The sequence below is a fragment of the Hemicordylus capensis genome, chromosome 4 (genome assembly GCF_027244095.1).
Source record: "Hemicordylus capensis ecotype Gifberg chromosome 4, rHemCap1.1.pri, whole genome shotgun sequence".
NCBI lineage: Eukaryota > Metazoa > Chordata > Lepidosauria > Squamata > Cordylidae > Hemicordylus > Hemicordylus capensis.
The window spans coordinates 254,699,266-254,722,375 of record NC_069660.1 but is presented as its reverse complement, the minus strand read 5'-3'; the positions used below and the strand labels follow the sequence as shown (position 1 = coordinate 254,722,375).

Sequence of the window (23,110 nt, the reverse complement as noted above, 5' to 3'; positions counted from 1 at the left end):
TTTTAAAAACTGGGCGGAACTGTGAAGTATCATAGTTTGTGTTTTTCTCTTGTGCTTGCCATTTTGTTTTAATACTTATGGGTCTGACCTAGTTCTCAGGACTTAATTTTCTAATTGTGCGTTCTGGCTTTTAATTGCGTAGAACTCAAAATTTCTGCTCAGTAATTTGTTGAAAAATTGCTTTCTTCCTCTTCCAGATGGTGTGGTCTAACTAAGACATGCCTGAAACCTAATTTTGTTAATAAAATTTTAACATGGTAATTGCAAAATGAAAGCGATTGAAAGTGTATTTCAGCATTTTACATTGAGCTTCAACCTAAAATATGGTAATTGCTGTAAGGTGAATTACTTAAAGCAGTGCTTCCCAGACATTCAGTTGGATAACTTAAAATAACAAAAAGAAACAACTACCCACCTTTGCCTTGGACTACTCAAAGTCAAACTAGTCAAAGTCAAACTAGTAAATCACCCCTCTCAATCTTTTGCTTTCATTCTTCTTCTCCGTGAAGGTAGGCATCCTGAGATCAAATAAGACCATAAAAACAGCCCTGCTGGATAGGCCCCTATCTAATCCAGCATCCTGTTTCACACAATGGCCCACCAGATGCCTCTGAGGAGCCCACCAGCAAGAGGTGAAGGCATGCCATCTCTCTTGCTGTTTCTCCCCTGCAATCTATATATATAATTCTCCTGGGTGTGCCAGGGAAAATGTGTCTACAGCCCAGCTGATTGGCTGGGCTGCGGAGGCGCCTGATTGGCTGGCACAGTGCACCCAGGAGAATTTGACCAGCGGCAGGCCAGGCTGCAGGTGGCGACGGTGGCTGCAGGCCCGGCCTGGCCGCGGAGGAGAGGCAGTGGGCCCGGGCGAGGCGGTGGCGGGCCCGGTCGGAGCAGCGGGACTTGGCCGGCAGCCTGGGCAAGAGGGTGGGATAGAGGAGGCTGGCCGCAGAGGCCAGCAAGCGGCAGCAACGGGCCTGGCAGGCCCGGCCGCAAAGGCGGCACTCGGCCCGGTGGCGGGCCCGGCCACGGAGGTGCTGGGCCTGGCTGCGGAGGCGGCTCACGGCCAGGTGGTGGCGGAACTGGCTGCCGAGGCCAGACGCCCGCAGGAGGCTGGGGTGAGAGGGAACCGGGCGGCAGGACTTCTGTCTTTGCCGCCCGTGCAGAGGTACTGTGAAATGAAATGCAGGGGGAGGGTGAGAGAAAGAGGGAGGGGAGGGCAAGAGAGAGTGGGGCGGGGGTGGGGGAGGGCAAAAAGGAGGGGGAGGGCAGGGCCAAAGGGAGGGGGGGCAAAAAGTAGGGGAAGGGAGGGCAAGAGAGATTGGGGGAGGGTAGGGTAAGAGAGTGGGGGGAGGGGAAGGGCAGGAGAGAGGACCGGGGGAGGGGGAGGGCAAGAGAGAGGAGCAGGGGGGAGGGCAGGAGAGACTGGGGCAGGAGGGTGAGAGATAGGGCTGGGAGGGGGGGAGGGCAAGAGATGGTGGGAGGGGAGGGGAGGGTGCAAGAGAGGGGAGAAGAGGGGGCAAGAGGGGAGAAGGGAGGGGGGAAGGGAGAGAGGGGAGGGGCAAGAGAGAGTGGTGAGGGAAGGGAGGGGGCAATAGTGGTGAGGGAGGGGAGGGGGGGCAAGAGAGTGGTGAGGGAGGGGAGGGGGCAAGAGAGTGGTGAGGGAGGGGAGGGGAAGAGGGGCAAGAGTGTGGGGCAGAAGGGAGGGAGGGGGATACAGCCAGCCCCAAAGAGAGCACAGATGCTCTGTGCCGGTTGTCTAGTTTGTATTAAGAGGCATCGTGCCTCTGAGACTGGAGTTGGCCCACAGCCACCAGACTAGTAGCTATTGATAGATCTGTCTTCCATGAACTTCTCTTAAACCCCTTTTCAAGCAATCCAGGCTGGTGGTTGTTGCCACATCTTGTGGCAGAGAATTCCATAGATTAATTATGCACTGTGTGAAAATGTACTTTCTTTTGTCAGTCCTAAATTTCCTGACTTTCAGTTTCATGGGATGATCTCTGGTTCTAGTGTTGTGAGAGAGGGAGAAAAATTTCTCTGTCAATTCTTTTCACTTCATGCATAATTTTATACACGTAGACACGTCTCCCCGTAGTCGCCTCTTTTCCAAAGTAAAGAGCCCCAGATGCTGTAGCTTAGCCTCATAAGGAAGGTACTCCAGGCCCCTGACCATCTTGTTGCCCTCTTCTTTACCTTCCCCAGTTCTTCAATATCCTTCTTAAGATATTGTGACCAGAACTGAAAACAGTACTCCAAATATGGCCACACAATAGCTTTGTGTAAGGGCATTATATAATACTAGCATTTTTATTTTCAACACTCTTCCTAATGATCCCTAGCATGGAATTGGCCTTTTCTACAGACACGAGTGACTCCTCACACTCATTCTGAGGGACCAGTGACAAGGGCCCACTATAAAACTGTATAGATTCAGTTCTGTGTTCCAGGCTTCATGCCAGGTCTCTTCAGTGGCTGCTGTTACTGTTCCAAAGGGAAGTGGACACAAGATGATTGTATTCCCTCTATTCCTCAACAAGTCTTCTGTTTTTTGGTGGTGAACCAATCCCAACCTTCCCTCTTGTGAGACTGCTGTTACTGGTCATCCACAGGATCCAAAGTACCACATTTGTTGGGTAGCCTACTGCAGGGAGCTAGTCTTCTGTGGAAATGGCCCAGATGCAAGTTGCATACCTCCATATGAACAGAAAGAACCTTCACAATAATTCCAGTGTCTCCTTTTAATAAGAGACAATTTAATAAGATTCCAATCAAGGCAAAACTGTGAAAGAAGTTTTGTTATATTTTTCTATAGAACAATATGATAGTTTAGAATGTTACACAAAAGCTAATGACCTTATTGATTTGATTGTTAATATGACCAATAAATATTGAATGCTCTGCTTTCCATTATGCTATGTTGTCAAAAGGGCAGTAATTTTGATGATAAACTCACATATCTCCTGTGAATCGCCTACTGTCTTGTCTCCAGTTATTTGACTTCATTGATCTACTTGAGAATTCAAAAGTGATCTTCCATTCAGCTTGATTTCTGTGATTAAGCATCACTGCAAACACTTCAAGAAAGCAATTAATACTAGAAAATATGGGCTTCTGATGTTACAAAGTAATCAGGCTGTGAAAGAGTATAGAGGTTTCTCATATTTTACAGCTATAGAACAACAACCTTCAAAAAGCATTTTTCATGTAGTTACCGGATCATGGACCAGATAAACAGACTGCTTACCTATTACAGGTGATCTGGTAATGACTCAATAACATTAATAAAAACCCCGCATTCATCCCGGCAATAGATACTGCAAGCAATTTGTTCCTAGTCCACACACTTAAAGAAAAGGCTTTAAGTGTGTGGATGGACACCAAGAAACTGAACTTTAAGGCGCTAAACTGCCAATATGATCATGTGTGAGGCATGCGCAGTGGCAGTTGATTGGCGCCGCAAAGAGGTAATAAATTTTGCTTGAAGTGTTCTGCACAGGCTCAGAACCTACTTTTTATGAATGTTACTGGATCACTACCAGATCCCCTGTTACAGGTAAGCAACCTGTTTTTACCTGCTTGTTTGTATCTTGTTTGTATCATGGCAGCAAGCTAATATGACATCCTTTTTTCTTCTGAAATAAATGTACTTTGTAGAAGCTGGCAATATTATTATTAAGTATCAGACAACCTTGGCTATTCTGTAGAAATAATCCAAATATTGGTTTAAAAGATACCTGACTTGGTTGAATACAGTATATCAAAGCCCTGCTTTCAATTTGTGTCTGATCAATTAGACTGGTTAGTGTTAGCTGGGCTTGGTTTAAAAGACTGGTTAACTGCTTAACATAATTTTATTTTTTTGGCCCTTTTCCAATGCTTTTCCAGCTGCCTCTTCAGAGGATAACATGAGAAAATTTGTGTCTTGGGACACAGAGAAGCACTTGAGCTTTGCAGTTCCATTTGCCGATATGAAGCCTGTTATCTACTTGGATGTGTTCTTGCCTCGTGTCACTGAATTGGCTCTTTCTGCTAGTGACAGGCAGACTAAGGTATTAGGATTGCTGCTTTTGTTACTAGATAGGTATTGAGCTAATGCCTTTAAGGAAGACATTGCAAAGAAAATGTTGAGTAATGCTCTAGCTAATGATGCAATAATCATGCTGTTCTTAAATTTTTATTTTTTTCCTTGCTATAAATATGAGCATTCAGCCTTATGGCAGAATAGTGACAACATTTGTCTTTTAAGCCATTTGTACCCCTCAGCACATGTTGGGTTCTCGTTTAAATCCTAGTGTTTCAGCTTTCAGCCTAATGCAAAGTGTCTACTAGTTATAGCTTACATCGTCTTAATAAAAACAGTATACAGATTAGTTGATACAATGGCGATGCAATACGCATGATAGATTAGCTACAATACTTATCTCTTGATCTTTTTTATTGCGTAAGTTAAAACATAAAATGGGAACTGCAACAAAGAACAGACTTTTCGACATATATACGTCAGCTTCAGTGTTCTATGTCCCACTGTTTAAAATTCTCATTCTTATATCCAAAACTTTCCTCAATCTAATTAAACACCTGATTAGTGTCATTTAAAGGCCTATCCTCCAGGCAGTCAAGTGGAGAGTTTTCAGATCGAAATGGCAGAGCCTTGCACCCTCCTGTGTTAGAAGATCCTCACGTTGAGGTAGACATCGGTGGCAATGGAAGGGGAAGGGAAGGTTGATGACTCACAGCTATGCCTGTTTAACGCTGACACTGAGAGAGAGGGGGAAAACTCCGTTTTATGTTCTAACTTGTGCAATAAAAAAGGTCTGGAGAGAAGTATAGTATACAGATTAGTTGTAACTCTTTGAGATTTCCCATAATATTGAACAAGTTGTCTATTCATGGCTTTTGAGTAGGCATGCATGCTAAATAAATCCTCCTTAAATATTTGGGGTCATCACTGTCTTTAGTGATGCAGAGATTAAATCGATGCCATTAGTGTAGATAAATGCATGGTGTATGAAATGGCCTAGGTTATGAAATAGTTTTAGGGATTTTTTTTTGTAATCCTTTGGTTTTGCACCTAAAGGGGTTAAAATAAATCTTTTCATAGCCTACACAAAAGGTGTCAGTTAGTGTCATTTCGATGTCTGCCTTTTCAGTGTTGCTGTAAGAAAAATGAAAATTTCACTAAAGAGTATTTACAAATCTTTAGTTTCACTAAAGTGTAGTATCCCAGAGGAATATTTGGGATAAACTAGAGGCCCTAAATGATATGATTGTGAAAAGAAAACACTGCATGTTCAGATTTTGAGGTCTAAACCACCTCAAATTCAGTCAAAGCTGCAATAATAGTTTTATTTTGATGCAGCAAACAGTTGGTGTACTGAGTATTATTCTAGTTACCATATCCCAAAGCAAATGTTGTAGAGCTTGAAAAGATGCATAAGAGGGCAACCAAAACGATGAGGGGGTTGGAACACCTTTCTTATAAGGAGAAGCTGTGACATTTAGAGCTTTTTAGTTTAGTAAAAGGTGACTAAAGGTGGGAGGATGATTGAGACTTATAAAATTATGCATGTTGCGGATAGAGAGCTGTGTTCCAGCCCCACTCCCCTCGATACTAGAATCAGGGGCCATCTAATAGAATTGATTTGGCTGGAGTACTGTACCGGCACTTTACTTTTTTACACAACATGTAATTAATCTGTGGTATTTGCTGTCACAAAATGTGATGATGGCTGCTAGTTTAGATGTCCTTAAAAGGGGCTTAGACAGATTTATGGGGGACAAGACTATCAATAGCTACTAAATTTAATAGCTATACACAATCTTCAGGTTCAATGTCAATATAGCAATAGCAATAGCACTTACATTTATATACCGCTATATAGCCGGAGCTCTCTAAGCGGTTTACAATGATTTAGCATATTGCCCCCCAACATTCTGGGTACTCATTTTACCGACCTCGGAAGGATGGAAGGCTGAGTCAACCTTGAGCCCCTGGTCAGGATCGAACTTGTAACCTTCTGGTTACAGAGCGGCAGTTTTTACCACTGTGCCACCAGGGGCTCAGTATGCCTCTGAATAGAGCTGTAGGTGAGCAACAGTAGGAGAAGGGTGTGGGCTTCTGTTTGTGGCCTTCAAAGAGAAATCTGGTTGGCCACTGTGAGAAACAGGAATACTGGCCTAGATGCGGTTTGGCCTGATCTGGTAGAACTCCTCATGTCACATTTTCATGACCACTGGCCTAGATGGCTTTAAAAGGAGATTGGACAAATTCATGGAAGACAAGACTATCAACAACTACCAGTCATGATGCTATATGCTACCTCCACGTTCAGAGGTGGTATGTCTCTCCGCACTAGTTGCTGAAAAGTGGAAGGGGGGTTTATGCCTTTTTACCTTTATGTCCTGCACTTCCCGGAAGCATCTGGTTGGCAACTGTGAGAAACAGTAAACTGAAGTAGACTGATTTTCAGTCTGATGCAGCAGGACTCTTCTATACCCCTAAGTTAAGATTAGGAGATATTAACCCTTTTCAGGGTTTTTTGGGTTTTTTTTTTAGGATTTTTGTTTACAGTAAATTGAATTTATCATATACATCTTTCTGCTTTAAAAAAATACAATAATAGGTAATCTGATGGAATCTTGGAGTGGTAAGGAAAGGAACATGAGTGAAAACTCTTCTGAACTATTTCAAATGTAGTCATAAAATACTGGAAATTCTCTCCAAAGGTTTCCTCTTTCCATTCATATATTTCTATGTAAGCTGGTATTTAACTCTGAAACAGCTGATCAGATCCATTTTTCCCCTCCTAGGTTGCAGCGTGTGAACTCTTGCATAGCATTGTTATGTACATGCTGGGGAAAGCTTCTCAAATGCCTGAAGGGCAAAAGTGTTCTCCACCAATGTTTCATCTGTATAAGCATACATTTCCTGTACTGCTTCGACTTGCCTGTGATGTGGACCAGGCAAGTAAACCCAGCTTTTGTTTCTTGAAATCTAATTCTTTTGTTCAAAATCAAGCTTAGGAGGAAGCTCAATGAGTGTTAGATCCATTTTGATTCAACACAATCCTTTGTAATGTCAGCAAAATGTAATTGCTAACATAAAACATACAGTGAACATAATTCAGTGCTGCTTTTTCCCCCTTTTTAGGTTACAAGGCAACTCTATGAGCCTCTAGTAATGGAGTTAATTCACTGGTTCACAAACAACAAAAAGTTTGAAAGTCAGGACACAGTAGCATTACTAGAAGCTATTTTGGTAGGTGATTGGTATCTGTAAGAGACTTTTTAAAAATATTTTGCCAAAGAACACAACATTTTCTCCTAATTTGAGGGACCTTTTGGTGTCAAAGATACTTTCCTTGATGTTTACCTTGTTTCCATTTCAGTTTATTTCAGTCTCCCCAAATGTCTTATCTGTTTCATTTCTTACTGTTGACAGAATATCGTATTTTATAAAAGCTGGCAGGATTCTTGGTAATTTTGAAAAAGATATGTACTTCATAGTGAGTATTCACAGAATATGGATCCTTTTTTAAACAACAAAATATTCAAGATTCTGTTCTTAACTGTTTCCCAGTAGACTCTGAATGACATTTAGGGCAATCACTTTATTTATTATATTTCTATACTGCTTGATATATGCATCTCTAGGTGGTGTACAGAGTTAAATGTAAAACAGAATAGAAACAGTTAATTCACAAAACAGATAAAAAAAATCATGAGATAAAAACAGTTTAAAATTAACTTCAGTTAAAATCCTGAGAAAGCAGGTGGGTCTTAAGGATCTTCCTAAAAGCAAATCATGAAGGAGGTGCTCTTATTTCAACAGGGAGCATATTCCAAAGGCCTGGTTCTGAGTTGCCACCAAATGAGCTGGTGGCAACCGTAACTGGATCTCTCCAGAAGATCTTAATAGGAGACCGGGTTCATGACAAAGGAGTGTTCTCTTAAGTACCTGGGACCCAAGCTATTAAGGACTTTATGCATAATAACAGTACATTGTATTTTGCTCAGAAACATAGCAGCAGCCAGTGCAATTCTTTTAAAACCAGTGTTATATGGTCCCTTCAGTTTGTCCGAGAGACCAGTCTGGCTGCCGCATTCTGTACCAGTTGCAGTCTTCAGACTATGTACAAAGGCAGCCCCACATAGAACATATTACAGTAGTCAAGCCTGGAGGTTACCAGCATATGCATCACTGTCTTAAGGTCATTTACCTCTAGAAATGGGCATAGCTAATGTATCAGCTGAAGCTGATAAAAAGCACTCCTGGCCATTTCCTGAGCCTGAGAAACCAGAGAGAGTTTTGGATCCAAAAGCACTCCCAAATTACATATCTGATCTTTCAGGGGGAGTGGGTGGGTTATGGTTGCAGTCCTACCTTAACCTGATGGTGATTTGTCCATGACAATGGGGAGATGTTAAATCACTTAATCCACAGGCCATTCTGTGCCTTTCTGTTCGACTTGGGAATGTTTACCAGTTCACATCTAGGATGCAAAGTGTGAAGAGTTCTCAATAATTTCTCATCAAATTATTCTTCACTGCTCCTTACTGAATGAAAAGCACAGTTTCTGGCTCCAGGAGTAAAGCAAATGAACTCAATCTCAGAAGATTCTTGTAGTGAACCAGATCTTATTTCTGTTTCAGGATGGGATAGTGGATCCTGTGGACAGTACTTTGAGAGATTTCTGTGGCCAGTGTGTCCAAGAATTTTTGAAATGGTCTATTAAGCAAACTACACCACAGCAGCAGGAGAAAAGTCCAGTGAATACCAAGTCTCTTTTCAAGAGACTGTACAGTCTTGCTCTCCATCCCAATGCTTTCAAGCGGCTGGGAGCTGCACTTGCTTTTAACAACATCTACAGAGAATTTAGGTGAGCAATCCTTCCTACATTGGATTCAAATGATACAAGGATGTAGATATTTTGAGGAGAGAGAGTGCAGTGCCTATGGAAATTTACACTGTTTATCAGGAGTTTTGTTTTTTTTAAAGATACTGCACAGGTGGCCTGTTAACTCCTCTTTTCTGTGGAAGAATAGTCAAGCTTCAAATCTTGAGGCTTTCCTTCTTACTTGGAGACAGTAACTGGGTGCAGGAGATTGGGTGGGCTGGCTAGAAGGATAAATGTTTTTGTCTTAAATTAATAGGAACAACATAAGAACATAGGAAGCTGCCATATACCGAGTCAGACCATTGGTCCATCTAGCTCAGTATTGTCTACACCGACAGGCAGCAGCTTCTCCAAGGTTGCAGGCAAGAATCTCTCAGCCCTATCTTGGAGATGCTTGGGAGGGAACTTGGAACCTAGATGCTCTTTTCAGAGTGGCTCCATCTCCTAAGGGGAATATCGTACAGGGCTCACATTTCTAGTCTCCCATTAATATGCAGCCAGGGCAGACCCTGCTTAGCTAAGGGGACAAGTCATGCTTGCTATCTATCACAAGACTAGCTCTCCTCAACAATTCCATGGAAGGACTTCTAGCTTGTGGTTTTCTGAGGATTTTTGCCACCTTTGTCATACATAATTTGGTTCACTTGCTTGAACTATTTTGTGATTAAATGTATTCAACATCATTCCCTTGCTACTAGCATGTATCTGAATGGTATAGATGGCATGAGGATATTCAAGATTAGATAGATGCCATTAGAGTGTGTTCAGCTCTAGATGTATACATTTAATTGATGTAGCAACTGATATTCATTTCTGCACTGGGTTTTTTTTAAGTGTTCTAAAATTCTGGGATGTTTAAAACATAAAAAGCATACTTTGTCTTATTCTAAAAGTATTCATTTTTAAAAGCATAGTTTCCAAATAATAGTCCAGTTCTTTAATTTATTTTTTTCCTTGTTTCATAGGGAAGAGAGTGCTCTGGTGGACCAATTTGTCTTTGAAACACTGGTTGTGTACTTGGAAAGTCTGGCCTTAACACACAGAGATGAAAAATCTTTAGGTGTGTTTTAATTACTTTCAGTTTTTTTGGTTAAAGCTCACATGGTTCTTTAAAGTCTTAAAAGAAATTAAAACCTCATAATATTTAATTCTAACTTCACATTGACTGGTTCTAATTTAGAAACCTGTTCAAATGTCTGCATTTAAATTAAAATCAAATTACACTAGTGAAACATGCCTATAGGCAGGCACATTTGGAATGACATTTCATTTAAGATAGCTATAATAGTAGAAATCTGATGTTTTTGAGGGATTTTTCATTTTTTTCTTTAGCTATCTGCTTCATTATTGAGCCCTCTCATTTTAAGCATTCATTTGTAAAATAAAGCTAGATATTTAATAATCTTATGTTTTCAGCATTGTGTAAACTTGGATTGGAAACTACTGTAATCTTTTAGAAATTTTATTTGGGGCCAGTAACAATTTTATTTTAGGCCAGTGATTATATTGAGCTTCATTTAAAAACAGGTACAACTCAACAGTGCTGTGATGCTGTGGATCATTTGAAGCGTATAATTAAGCACAAAGCACCTACTCTGAACAATGAAAGCAATCGGCGATTACCTCGGTTAGTAATATCTTCCAAATTCTGAAAAGTTCACTTTTAGTGGAAAAACAAGCACACAACACTTATCTGCTGCTGACCTATCACATGGGTTATCCTTCCCAAATGCTCTGGAGGGCAGGACTATGTTAATCAAGCAAAAGCTTGATTATCCTGGGAAGGATAACCCCACCCAGTTCTTCCAGTCCTGCATCCAGCTCCAGAGACAGTCCCTTTGCCCTAAGCCAAGCGTGTCTTTTTTCCCCATGCCTTTCCATCTTAGTCCTACTTTTATCTCTCTTTTGCCTTTGCCCTCCTTGCTTTTCATTCTTTAAAAACAAAAAACTCCCCCCTCCCCTCCCCTTACTTTCCTGTCTCCACTCCTCTCATGGAGCACCCACATAACATCTGGAATGCCCTTTTAACCCAAGGGCAAGAAGAAGAACCTTCTCTTTCCACCTGCTGGAAAGACGGCGCTGAGTCGTTCTAATGCCATGAGTCCGCCACCAACCAAACTTACAATGCCTGAACTGGTGATTCTGGAGCCTTCCTGCCCCACCCTCCCCCCGGATCAACCTTCTCCTGCAGCCCTTGTACCTACCTGCTGAAATGACTGAAACATGGCGAGCATGGTTCCAGGGGATTTGGATAAGTGCGCTGCAGCAGTGCCAGCACACGAGATCTTCCCCAAAAAGGGGCTGGGGTAGAGATTCCTCATCCTGCTCTTCTACCTCATGTTCATCAGAGAGTTCCCTTTAAAAGGCCAAGAAAAATATAAACATTAAAAATCACGTATGATTTTTATATACGCCTCTACAGCAGCCTCTATTATAACAAGGGCATCTTTACTCTGGGTGTACAGGTTATTACAGTTTCCTCCATCAGAGGTTATCTGCCAAAGGCAGACACTGCTAAAAATACAAAAAGCACAAGCTTTTATAGCTGTTGCTACCCTGGACTCAATTCATTTCACATTCCCTTCCATGGTGAAAGCCAGGCACTTATTGCGGCTGAAACACTGGCAAGTGGATGTAGCCTCATATAGTAATTTGACTGCAGTACCATATACGTCGTCAAAGCTTTTTGGTGATTAGGCCCTTCAGGAGGTGCTCATAGGAACTGAGGACAAAAAGAAGGCCCTGCTCCTCACAGGGACGATAGGTGACTGCCACACAAGCCTTTTCAGTCCTTTTGTCATTTTCATCTCACATTCAAACCAAGGGATGGAGACCACAGACCACAATATTCTTTTTCGAACAAACAGCGCAACACCAATAGAACAACCACATAGCTCCACCAGGTCTTCAGGCCTCAATCAAAGTCTTAGCAGTTATCCTGACTCCTTGCTACCAGCCGTGGAAGTTGCCTATCCCAATTATCTCATGCTTGGGAACAAAGATACACCTAGGTAATTTTGGAGCCGCTGCAAGTTAAGCATAACCCCCCTACACACATACACACACACCATGACACATGCAGTATTTTTAACATGTGGGTTCTTGATGGCACAAACAGCAACTGAACTCACAAGAATGTAAGAATATAAAATAGCTATATTGATGCAAATATGTATTAGCAGAAACATTTCAACACACAATATATTCCCATCCCACATATTTCTTTCCCCTCTCCCCACTCTGTCTCTAAAGCACCCGACACAGGTCACAATGACACTTGGCTGCCTAGCACAATGCGGGCCAGCAGCAACCATACTATCCAGGACAGACTGAAGAGGATTTTGGGGCCCCAGGGGTGTGTGGAGGCCTTGGATTTTGGCCTCAAAGTCCAAGGATAAGAACACCACTGCCTGGGAGAACAACATTTCGGACAAATGGATACTTAACACCATCTTGCATGCTTTCAAAATGTAACCAACTGCCCTCCCCAATGATCACTTCCTACCAACACCCCGGTCACACTTGCATACCAAAAATGCCAAGCTCCTCAGTGCAATTCATCACTTGGTGTCCATTGCCACTATAGAACTGGTACCCGCTAACCAAAGGGGCAAGGTATTGTCTCTCTATTGTTCGATACATCGTAGAAGTTCTCCAACACTCTGGTTTCCTGGCATCCATGCACTCAATGGAGGTGTACCTGCATATCCCAATCCACCCAGCAAGCTGCCCGCTTCTACACTTCAGCCATGTGGATCAACATTACCAGTTCAAGGCTCTTCCATTCCGTCTCTTCTCACCCCCTTGTATCTTCACAAAGGTCTTTGCACCCTCGATGACACATCTTCGCTTAAAGAAAATCTGTGTGTTTGCTTACTTAGACAGCCTCCTGATCAAGTCCTCATTGCTCAAGAATGCAGAATCAGATGTACGAGTCAGCTTACAAACTCTGTCAGATCACAGTTTCTTGGTGAACAGGGCAAAGAGCCACCTAATACAATCCAACCAAATTCATAACCTGGGGGTGATAATAGATACCTCTTGGGACCCGCCTTATACTTCCGCCGGATTGTATACGAAAGATCATAATACTAATTCAACATGTCAAAGCTGCTACGGAAGTACCAAACTGGCCAAATTACTGGGTCTGATGGCCTTAATGGATGCGGTGCCTTGGGCCCGTTTCCACCTCCACACACTTCAGTGGTTTCTGCCGCCTCAGACTGCAATAGCGCAGCGCTGACCAACCAAAGCTGAGATTCCAGTACAAGTCCTCTACTTCTTCCATTGGTGGACTCATCAGTCCCATCTTTCTTGAGGCAAGACCTTCTTAGGTCCTCCAAAGGTTATTGCGACTGGATGTTTGCCTATCAGGATGGGGGGCCCACTGCCTACACCATTCTGCCCAAGGAAAATGGACACTCCAAAAATATAGCCACAGCATTAATCGACTGCCGCTCAGGCTCTACACGCATTGCAGCCCTCTTGCTGAACTGCCATGTATTTACAGACAACTTCATGGCCAAGACTCATGTGAATTGCCGGGGGGCACCACATCCAAATCTCTGCACCAAGAAGCAACACTTTTACTAGAATGGGCAGAGCCTCACACATCACTAATTGCCCACCACATCAGCAGGTCCTTGAACTTGCAAGCAGACTGGCTCAGCCACAAAGAGGTACACCCAGCAGAGTGGAGCCTAGATGACAATGCATTTGAGCTCCTGATACAAGCTCTGTGCAGTTCTCAGGTGGACCTATTTGCCTCCCCAGTCAACACAAAACTTGCATCATGGTTCTTCCAGTTTCCCTGAGAGGGCACAGAGGCTGTGGACGCTCTGTATACCTTAATTCCAATCCCATTTCTCAGCTGTTTTTTCCGCAGGATTCGGTTCCTCAAGGCTCGAGTGATTGTTGTGGCACTACATTGGCCCCATCATCCCTGGTTCTCAGACGTTCTGCATCTGACAGTAGCAGGCCCCTGGTTCTTTCCAGTATCCCCAGACCTGCTACATCACGACCTCATTATCCCCAGATACTGCTACATCCACCATGACCCAGCATGGCAACTGAGCGGAACACTCTGACAAAATATGGTTATACACCAAAGTTCCTGGACACCATTCTAGCATCCTGGAGAGACTCCATGAAACACATATACCAATCTGTGTGGAGAGTACTCCTTTGCTGGTGTCATCATCACAGCCTCTCTGCTGAGGATTGCAGTCTCCCTGAACTCTACCTGCAAGATAGTCTGGACAAAGGCCTTGGGGCTAACATGCTGAAATGCCAAGCAACAACCCTGACGACTTTGCTCTCTACATTCGCTAAATGAGGCCTTCACTCCCATCTGCACCTTAAGTGCTTATTAAAAGGTGCCACGCTCACCTCACATCCAGCGGTCCATAGATTCTCCTCCTGGGACCTACATAAAGTGTTACTAGTGTTACACGCAGCGCCTTTTGAACCTGTCAGTTCCATACCACTCTGTCTCCTTTCCTTCAAGCTGGCCTTACTCATAGCTATTGCATCAGCTAGATGTGTTCCTGAGCTACATGCACTGTCCACGGATCCCAGCCTCCACACTTTTTCATCTGACTAAGTCATTTTGATACCTGTCCCCTCTTTTCTTCCTAAAGTCTCCTCGGTTTTCCACTGCTCACAAGACATCATACTTCCATTTTTCTGTCCCCTGCCAGTCCACACCTTGGAGAAACAATGGCATAAGCTAGATGTGCAACGCTGCCTGAAAGTGTACCTATCTTACACAGCATCTTTCAGATCCACAGTCTCCTTCCTTCCGGCTTCTATGGGCCAGAAAGTGTTATCATCTACTTTTGCTATATGGATTAAGGCATGCATAGTACTGGCTTATGAAGTGCAGAACCTATGGCCGCCACTCAAGAACATGGCACACTCTACTAAGTTGGCAGCTATGTTGGCCACTTTTTCCATAAATGCCTTGCTGGCCAAAATCTTACAATCAGCCACATGGATTTCTCCATCCACGTTCACTCAACACTACAAGCTTGATCTGCATCGCTCCTCTGAAGCAGCCTTCAGCAGACTGGTCCTGCAGCATGTTCTTCTGTCCCAGAAGACGCTGATGCCCCCACCAGAGGTTACTAGCTGTGGCATGACCCACATGAGATTGAGAGGACATTTCAATCCACATTTCTGTGTGTCTTCATCTACTGGTGTCCTTTTCACCGTTTTTCTCCTTTCCCCTCTCTGTACCTTAGACTTGGCTGATCAGAACAGGGTGGGGTTCTCCTTCCCAAACTTATAAAGCTTTTTCTTGATTAACATAGTCCTGCCCTCTGAAGCACATGGGAAGGATAACCCACGTGAGATGTCCTCAAATCCAGCAGCAAGAAGAAGTCTTCACAGTAAGTAACCAGTGCTTTCTAATGCATGCTTATTTCCTCATATACTGCTTTGAAAACACTCTCTGACAAAAATAACAATCCTATCTGTGCTTATTTGGGGAACAAGTATTGGAGTATCAGTGGAGTTTTCTTCTAAACATGTGTGCAATCAGGCTAAAAGTATTTCACTGTTGTGGGATTTGAAGTTTGAGAGTTAGAAAACACAATGGCTTATTATTTTACTGGAAAATAGTTTGCATTAGATTGGTGAGCAAAAACTTGGTATGTCCAGTTTGTAGAACAATGCAAGACCTCCATGTGTATCAAAGATATGGGCCCTATTCAGACTGGAGGAAGCTCTGTCCTGGAGCTGTTATTCACCCCCTTGAGCTGGACACAGATGGAGCTGGTTCGTGATCCGGTAACATCCATTAAAATGGTTTCTGCAGAATACTTTGGTAAAAATTGGTTAGCTCCTCGTGGTGCCGACCAACCGCCACTGCACGTGCCCCATGCTCGCTCATATCGGCGGTTTGGCGCATTATAGTTCAGTTTCTTTTCTACCGCCAATGTGTTCGGTTCTTCATTAGTTCTTGGTTCCTCAGAAATATTTTAGTGGCTAAATTTAAACATTTTGACTCAGACTGTGACTGGACTTGTGTATGACTCAGACTGAAAAATGTTATTCTTCATGTGACGGATGTTGGTACCTCAGCGATTTAAAGTGTCTGACTATGGACTGGTAAAGTTATCAATTTCGGAATGTTGTTTTCAAGCCCAGCATCTGAGGAAAAGACCACCTTCAAGAGGTATACCCAATGTAGGGGGAAGATTTCCTCTATGGATGGTCATAGCCACTGTCTCATATATTTGGGGGAACAGCATAACACAGTAGCGTGCTCTGTCTGCAGCTTGTTCTCGAAGCAAACTTTTAAAAATAGACCTGTGTGCCTAAGGGTGGCTTTATTGGAGGAAGCCCTAATACCAAAGGGTGCTTTCACATCTCAGGAGGAGGTGATCCTAACTTTGAAGCTGGCATTGGGTGCGCAGTCTTAATCCCTGATTCCAAAGCACTGTCCCATTTAAGGAGCCAAGAGTTCCTGAGGGGTGCACTTCTCGCCTTAGAGATGGGGATAGGAAGTGCAGGCAAGAGGATGACTCAGGCTCTCCTCCCCCTAAAAAGCACAGGGAGAAGAGTGAACGGAGGGAAAAGCATTTTTTGGTGCCCAATAGGATGACTCCCTCTCCATCTGGCTTACAATGCCTACCACAACCATAGCCAATGAAATTGATGCCGGAAAGGAATAGTGATTATCATCTGCACCTACCTCATGCCAATCCCCACTGATGCTGAGAACCCCGGTGTCGACGTTGATGTTGAAGCAAAGGGACATAAGAACAGCCCTGCTGGATCAGGCCCAAGGCCCATCTAATCCAGCATCCTGTTTCACACAGTGGCCCACCAGATGCCGCTGGAAGCCTACAGCAGGAGTTGAGGGCATTCCCTCTCTTCTCCTGTTACTCTCCTGCAACTGGTACTCAGAGGCATCCTGCCTTTGAGGCTGGAGGTGACCTGTAGTCCTTCGACTAGTAGCCATTGATAGATCTCTCCTCCATGAAGTTATCCAAACCCCTCTTAAAGCCATCCAGGTTGTTGGCTGTCACCACACCTTGTGGCAAAGAATTCCACAAGTGGATTATGTGTGGATTATGTGTTGAGTGAAAAAATACTTCCGTTTGCTGGTCCTAAATTTCACGGCAATCAATTTCATGGGATGACCCCTGTTTCTAGTGTTATGTGAGAGGGAGAAGAATTTCTCTCTAACCACTTTCTCCACACCATGCATGATTTTATAGACCTCTATCATGTCTCCCCGCAGTTGTCTTTTTTTTCTAAACTAAATAGCCCCAGGTGTTATAGCCTTGCCTCATAAGAAAGGTGCTCTAGGCCCCCTATCATCTTGGTTGCCCTCTTCTGCACCTTTTCCAGTTCTACAATGTCCTTTTTTAGATGTGATGACCAGAATTGTACACAGTATTCAAGGCGTGGCTGCACCATAGTTTTATATAAGAGCATGATAATATTAACAGTTTTATTTTCAATCCCCTTCCTAATGATCCCTAGCATGGAATTGGCCTTTTTCACAGCTGCCGACACTTTCAACAAGCTGTCCACCATGACCCCAAGATCCCTCTCCTGGTCAGTCACGGACAGCTCAGATCCTATTAGCCTATACTTGAAGTTGGGGTTTTTCATCCCAATGTGCATCACTTTACACTTGCTAATATTGAAGTGCATTTGCCTTTTTGTCGCCCAGTTTGGAGAGATTGTCTTGGAGCTCCTCACAATCTGTTGTGGATTTCACTACCCTAAGCAGTTTAGTGTCATTTGCAGATTTGGCCATTTCGCTGGTCACCCCAACTTCTAGATAATTTATGAACAAGTTAAAGAGCACTGGTCCCAGTACCGATCCCTGGGGGACCCCACTTCCTACTTACCTCCATTATGAAAACAGCCCATTTATTCCTACTCTCTGTTTCCTGTCCTTCAACCAGTTACCGATCCACCCATGAACCTGTCCCCTTATTTTATGACTGCTAAGTTTATTCAAGAGCTTTTGGTGGGGAACTTTATCAAAAGTTTTTTGGAAGTCCAAGTATACTATGTCAACTGGTTCACCTTTATCCACATGCCTGTTGACACCCTCAGAGAACTCCAAAAGGTTAGTGAGGCAAGACTTTCCCTTGCAGAAGCCATGCTGGTTCTCCTTCAACAAGGTCTTGTCTTCTGTATGCTTCACAATTTGTCCTTAAGTATGTTTTCCATCAGTTTACCCGGCACTGAAGTTAAGCTGACAGGCCTGTAATATCCTGGATCCCCCCTGGATCCCTTTTTGAAAATTGTAGTCACATTGGCTACTTTCCAGTCCTCTGGTACAGAGCTGTATGTGATTGTAGCTACAAGTTATTTTTGCTAGGAGATCGACAATTTCACATTTGAGTTCCTTCAGAACTCTTAGGTGGATGCCATCTGGCCCTGGCGATTTGTTAATTTTTAGTTTTTCAAGCAAGTATAGAACGTCTTCCCTTGTCACCTCAAATAGGTCCAGTTCCTCAGCTGTTAAACCTGAAAAGCTCAATTCTGGAGAGGGTATATGGTCAGTATCCTTCTCCGTGAAGACAGATGCAAAGAACTCATTCAGCTTGTCTGCAATCTCCTTATGCTCCTTAATAATCCCTTTCACACCCTCATCATCTAAGGGGCCATCTAAGTTTCCAGGCCACTTGCCTTTAAGGTCATCAGGTATTGTAATATGTCTGTTATGGAGGCATCCTTGGCCTTGAAGCTGTGCACCTTAGTGTATGCTCTGAATTGCTTCCATTTTCTCACTAGTTTTTTCTTGTGGACACCTTTTTATCGTTTAGGAAGATGTTATCAAAAAGTTTATCCGCCACGCCGTTAGCCTTAGCGTTTGCAGGGTTGGATGTGGCAGATGTCCTTGCTCATGGAGTATGGAGACCCATGAATAGATGGAGACTTTCTCTGGTCCTATCAACTCTGACAGAAGGGCCATTTGAATCCATAGTGATGGCTAATCGTAAAATGGTTTTGCTTAAGACAGTATTTTTGATTGCCTTTGACAAGGTGAAAAGAGTGAACGAGCTCTCCGCTTTGGGAATTGATGAGCCATACACAAAGTTTGACGATGACAAAGTAGTGATGCGACTGGACCCGGAATTAAGGACAAAGATGGTTTCTGACTCCCACATGAATCAGGATATCGTTCTACCTACATTGTCCCGCAATCCTGAATCGCCACAGGACAGAACAGTACATAGCCTGGATGTACGGTGTGCTCTTCTGTTCTACTTGTACAGGATGTATGCGATTAGAAAAACCAAACAGCTGTTAGTCACTGAGAAACTGAAAGATGGAGGAAATCCAGTCTCGAGACAGAGGATCTCTCTTTAATTGGTGGAGGTTATCTGCCTGGCCTACAAGATACAGAAGGTAGATCTGCCCAAAGCAGTAAAAGCCCACTCTACGAGGGCGTAAGTGTCCTCAGCAGCACACTTGTCAGGGAATAAGTTCAAGGATATTTCCATGGCTGCTATGTTTGCTTTGGAAGAGACATTTGTAAAGCACTGTGTGGTGGACCTCCGCTCAGTAGTGGCAGCTAATTTTGAGAGGGGTGTATTCAAGCGTGTTTTGCAGTAGCTATATTCTCCCACCTCCAGGGGTGATGTAGCTCATGAGTCGTCCATTTTTTACGGATGTTACCAGATAATGAACTGGATAAACAAGTTTCTTACCTATAACAGGTAATCTCATAATGATCTGGTAACATTCGTAAAACCCGCCCATCCATCCCTGCAACAGATAGTGCAAGCAATATGTTCCATGTCCACACACTTAAAGGAAAGGGTGCATTGGAGCGCTATCAAGAAACTGAACTATAAGGCTCCAAACTGCCAGTATGAGCAGGCATGTGGCATTCATGGTAGCGGTTGTTCAGTGCTGCAGGGAGCTAACGAATTTTGCCCGAAGTGTTCCACGCAGGTGCAGAACCCATTTTTAATGAATGTTACCGGATCACTATTATTATTATTATTATTAATTCAATTTCTATACCGCCCTTCCAAAAATGGCTCAGGGCGGTTTACAAAGAGAGATAACAAACAAATAAGATGGCTCCCTGTCCCCAAAGGACTCACATTCTAAAAAGAAACATAAGACACACACCAGCAACAGTCACTGGAAGTATTGTGCTGGGGGTGGATAGGGCCAGTTACTCTCCCCCTGCTAAATAAAGAGAATCACCACGGTAAAAGGTGCCTCTTTGCCCAGTTATAACCGATTACAGCTAAGCAACCTTGTTCTTACAGCACTGCTTGTGTGAAGGGGGAAGCACTATAATTGTGATGGCTAGTGCTTCCTTTCGCCCAAGGCTGTTGCTCACAGAAGTGCTGACCATCACGGTTAAAGCACTTCTCACTTCACACAAACCACACCATAACTCGTAAGCCTGAGTGGTTTTCGGTTGCATTATTAATATTTTATTTTCTGTTTTTTATCCTGTTGCATGTACTTGAAGAAGAAAACTTTTTAAAAATTCAAATTATTTTTTCTCAAGTTACTGAGATTTTATGTCCATGTTGTAGTATTGCATTGTAAACAAAAGGGTTCGATACTACTCTGCATTAGGGATGTGCATGAATCGATTGTTTTGATTCGATTTGAGCCCAAGAGAAATCCCCTCTAATTTGTTTTGTTTCCAAATCTACCTTCTCCAAATCACCCCAGATTTGTTTTGTATTTGCTTTGATTTGATTCAGATTTGGACCACTTAACAGGGTCCTAGGAGCACCAAATTTGGGTGGTAGGTAGGTCCCTATGGGTGCCACTTACTATGCAAATTTCAAGGCAGTGGGACACTTTGTTGATTTTTATTCCCCCCCCCTAATTTTTACTGATTTTGAACATTTTTGCCATAGGAAACAATGGGGATTTGAAATTGCCATATCCTAACCCTAACACGGATCCCCAGCTTTAATAAAAAATAAAATAAAAAAGCTAAGCTCTAGCGCTTGTAGAAGTGGAGTTATGGAGCAAAATGTGCAGTAATTACTTTTCAAGTGTTTGGATTCTTTGGTGTATAATAACTTTTCCTCATAATGAATCCCTATGAGGATTCATTGCACATCTTCATTTCTTCTGTTCATTTTGACTGTCACTGGACAGTGTCAACTGCCATGTGTCAACTACACCCCCCACCACCACCACCTGCAAGACAGTGGGGTACTCATTTTAATTTTGGGGAATATTGAAATGTTTAGATGCTTTGGTGTCTAATAACTTTTCGTCATAATGAATTCCTATGAGGATTCATTATATGCCTTTGTTTCTTCTGTTTATTTTATTGATTGATTTGATTTGATTTGATTTCTATACCTCCCTTCCAAAAATGGCTCAGTGCAGTTTACACAGAGAAATAACAAATAAATAAGATAAAGTGGATCCCTGTCCCCAAAGGGCTCACAATCTCAAAAGAAACATGATAGATACCAGCAACAGTCACTGGAAGTACTATGCTGGGGGTGGATAGGGCCAGTTACTCTCCCCCTGCTAAATAAAGAGAATAACCACATTAAAAGGTGCCTCTTTGCCAAGTTAGCAGGGATTTTGACTATCATTGGACAGTGCCAACTGTCAACTGCCATGTGTCAACGAAACACACACACACCCCACACACACTCGGGGGTACTCGGTTTATTTTTAAGGTATTTTTGTAGTGTTTAGATTCTTTGGTGTCTTCATTACACACCTTCATTTCTTCTATTCCTTTTGACCCCACTGCTTTTCGGATGGGGAATTAGTGACATCCCATGTTCCAACTACCCCGCAACCCAGAAGCCACTGTGTACTCAGTTTATATTTTAGGAATTTTTGAGGTGTTTAGACTCTTTGGTGTGTAATGAATCCTCATAGGTATTCATTATGAAGAAAAGTTATTAGACACCAAAGAGCCTAAGCATTTGGGAAAAATCCTAGAGCATAAACTGAGTAGTACCCCACTACCTTGTGGGTGGGAGTGGGGTGTAGTTGGCACATGGCAGTTGACACTATCGAATAGACATTCAAAATGAATAGAATAAATGAAAGTGTATAATGAATCCTCATAGGGATTCATTGAGGGAAAGTTATTATACACCAAAGAATCCAAGCACTTGAAAAATAGTGACCACGCATTTTTCTCCATAACTCCACTTCTATAATGGCTAGAGGTTAGGTTGTTGTTGTTTTTTTAATGAAAGCTGGGAATCTGGGAAAACTAATAGGAGGGATCCGAATCTTGAATCGATTCAAATCGAATCTGGTACAATTCGATTTGTACCCAAATCTAGCCATTGGACCATAGGGGTGATTTGTTTTGTCACCAAATCATCTGAATCAGCTAGATTTGGGTACAAATCGATTTGTACCCGAATCAGTTTGCACATCCCTACTCTGCATGAAATGTATCTAAACCAGTTCAAAGTGTTTAAAGTAGTTACCAAACGTCTTAAAGCTAGTGTAGGATCATAACTGATTTGGAAAGTTGTTTTTTTTAAAAAAAAAATCTGAACCAAAAATGAATGCAAGTTTTCAGTTATTTGATTCCCTGCTTGCTGTGACATTCAAAATGCTTTCCTGGTTTGTTTAGATTTATAAGCAGAACAATATTAGATAAGCAGAACCGCAGTAACTGCTGCTGTGGATTCAATTAATAACTTTTTAGCTAATGCTTTGTTATCTTCATCTAGGGGATTTCCACCTGCTAAATTAGTGTGTTTGGTGGATGTTGTCATGTGGCTTTTTACACAGTGTGGACGACCTCAAACTGAGTGCCGGCATAAAGTCATGGAACTTTTCTTTGAATTTGTTCCCTTGTTGCCAGGTTTGTATATTGCAGCTCATCTGAATAGTCTATTCCTAGTGCAGCATGGTGCCTAAAAGACTGTGCTGTGTAAGAGGGTGTGCTGACAAGAGGAAGTACTTTTTCACACAGTGCATAATTAATCTATGGAATTCCTTGCCTTGGCATGTGGTGCTGGCCACCAGCTTGGATGGCTTTAAAACGGGCTTATATAAGTTCATGGAGGACAGGTCTATCAATGGCTACTAGTATGGTGGTTGTGGGCCACCTCCACCCTCAGAGGCACTATGCCTCTTGATACCAGTTGTAGGGGAGCAATGGCAGGAAAGGGGGCATGCCCTCACTTATTGCTTGAGGGCTCCCCAGAGGCATTTGGTGGGGCACTGTGTGAAACAAGATGCTGAACTGGATGGGCCCTTGGCCTGAT

General features: G+C 43.0%; 1 protein-coding gene across 7 annotated transcripts in view; it reads left to right on the top strand.

The window, feature by feature from the left end:
* The window catches only part of PRKDC (protein kinase, DNA-activated, catalytic subunit), a 208,749-nt gene that overhangs the window by 45,754 nt on the left and 139,885 nt on the right, over nucleotides 1-23,110 (top strand). For all 7 annotated transcript variants that reach the window (XM_053249047.1, XM_053249046.1, XM_053249045.1 and 4 more), the window contains 7 exons: nucleotides 3,886-4,049; nucleotides 6,811-6,963; nucleotides 7,151-7,258; nucleotides 8,653-8,879; nucleotides 9,863-9,957; nucleotides 10,425-10,524; nucleotides 22,571-22,704. In XM_053249047.1, coding sequence (XP_053105022.1) covers nucleotides 3,886-4,049; nucleotides 6,811-6,963; nucleotides 7,151-7,258; nucleotides 8,653-8,879; nucleotides 9,863-9,957; nucleotides 10,425-10,524; nucleotides 22,571-22,704 — 981 coding nt within the window. The remainder of the gene's footprint in view (nucleotides 1-3,885; nucleotides 4,050-6,810; nucleotides 6,964-7,150; nucleotides 7,259-8,652; nucleotides 8,880-9,862; nucleotides 9,958-10,424; nucleotides 10,525-22,570; nucleotides 22,705-23,110) is intronic.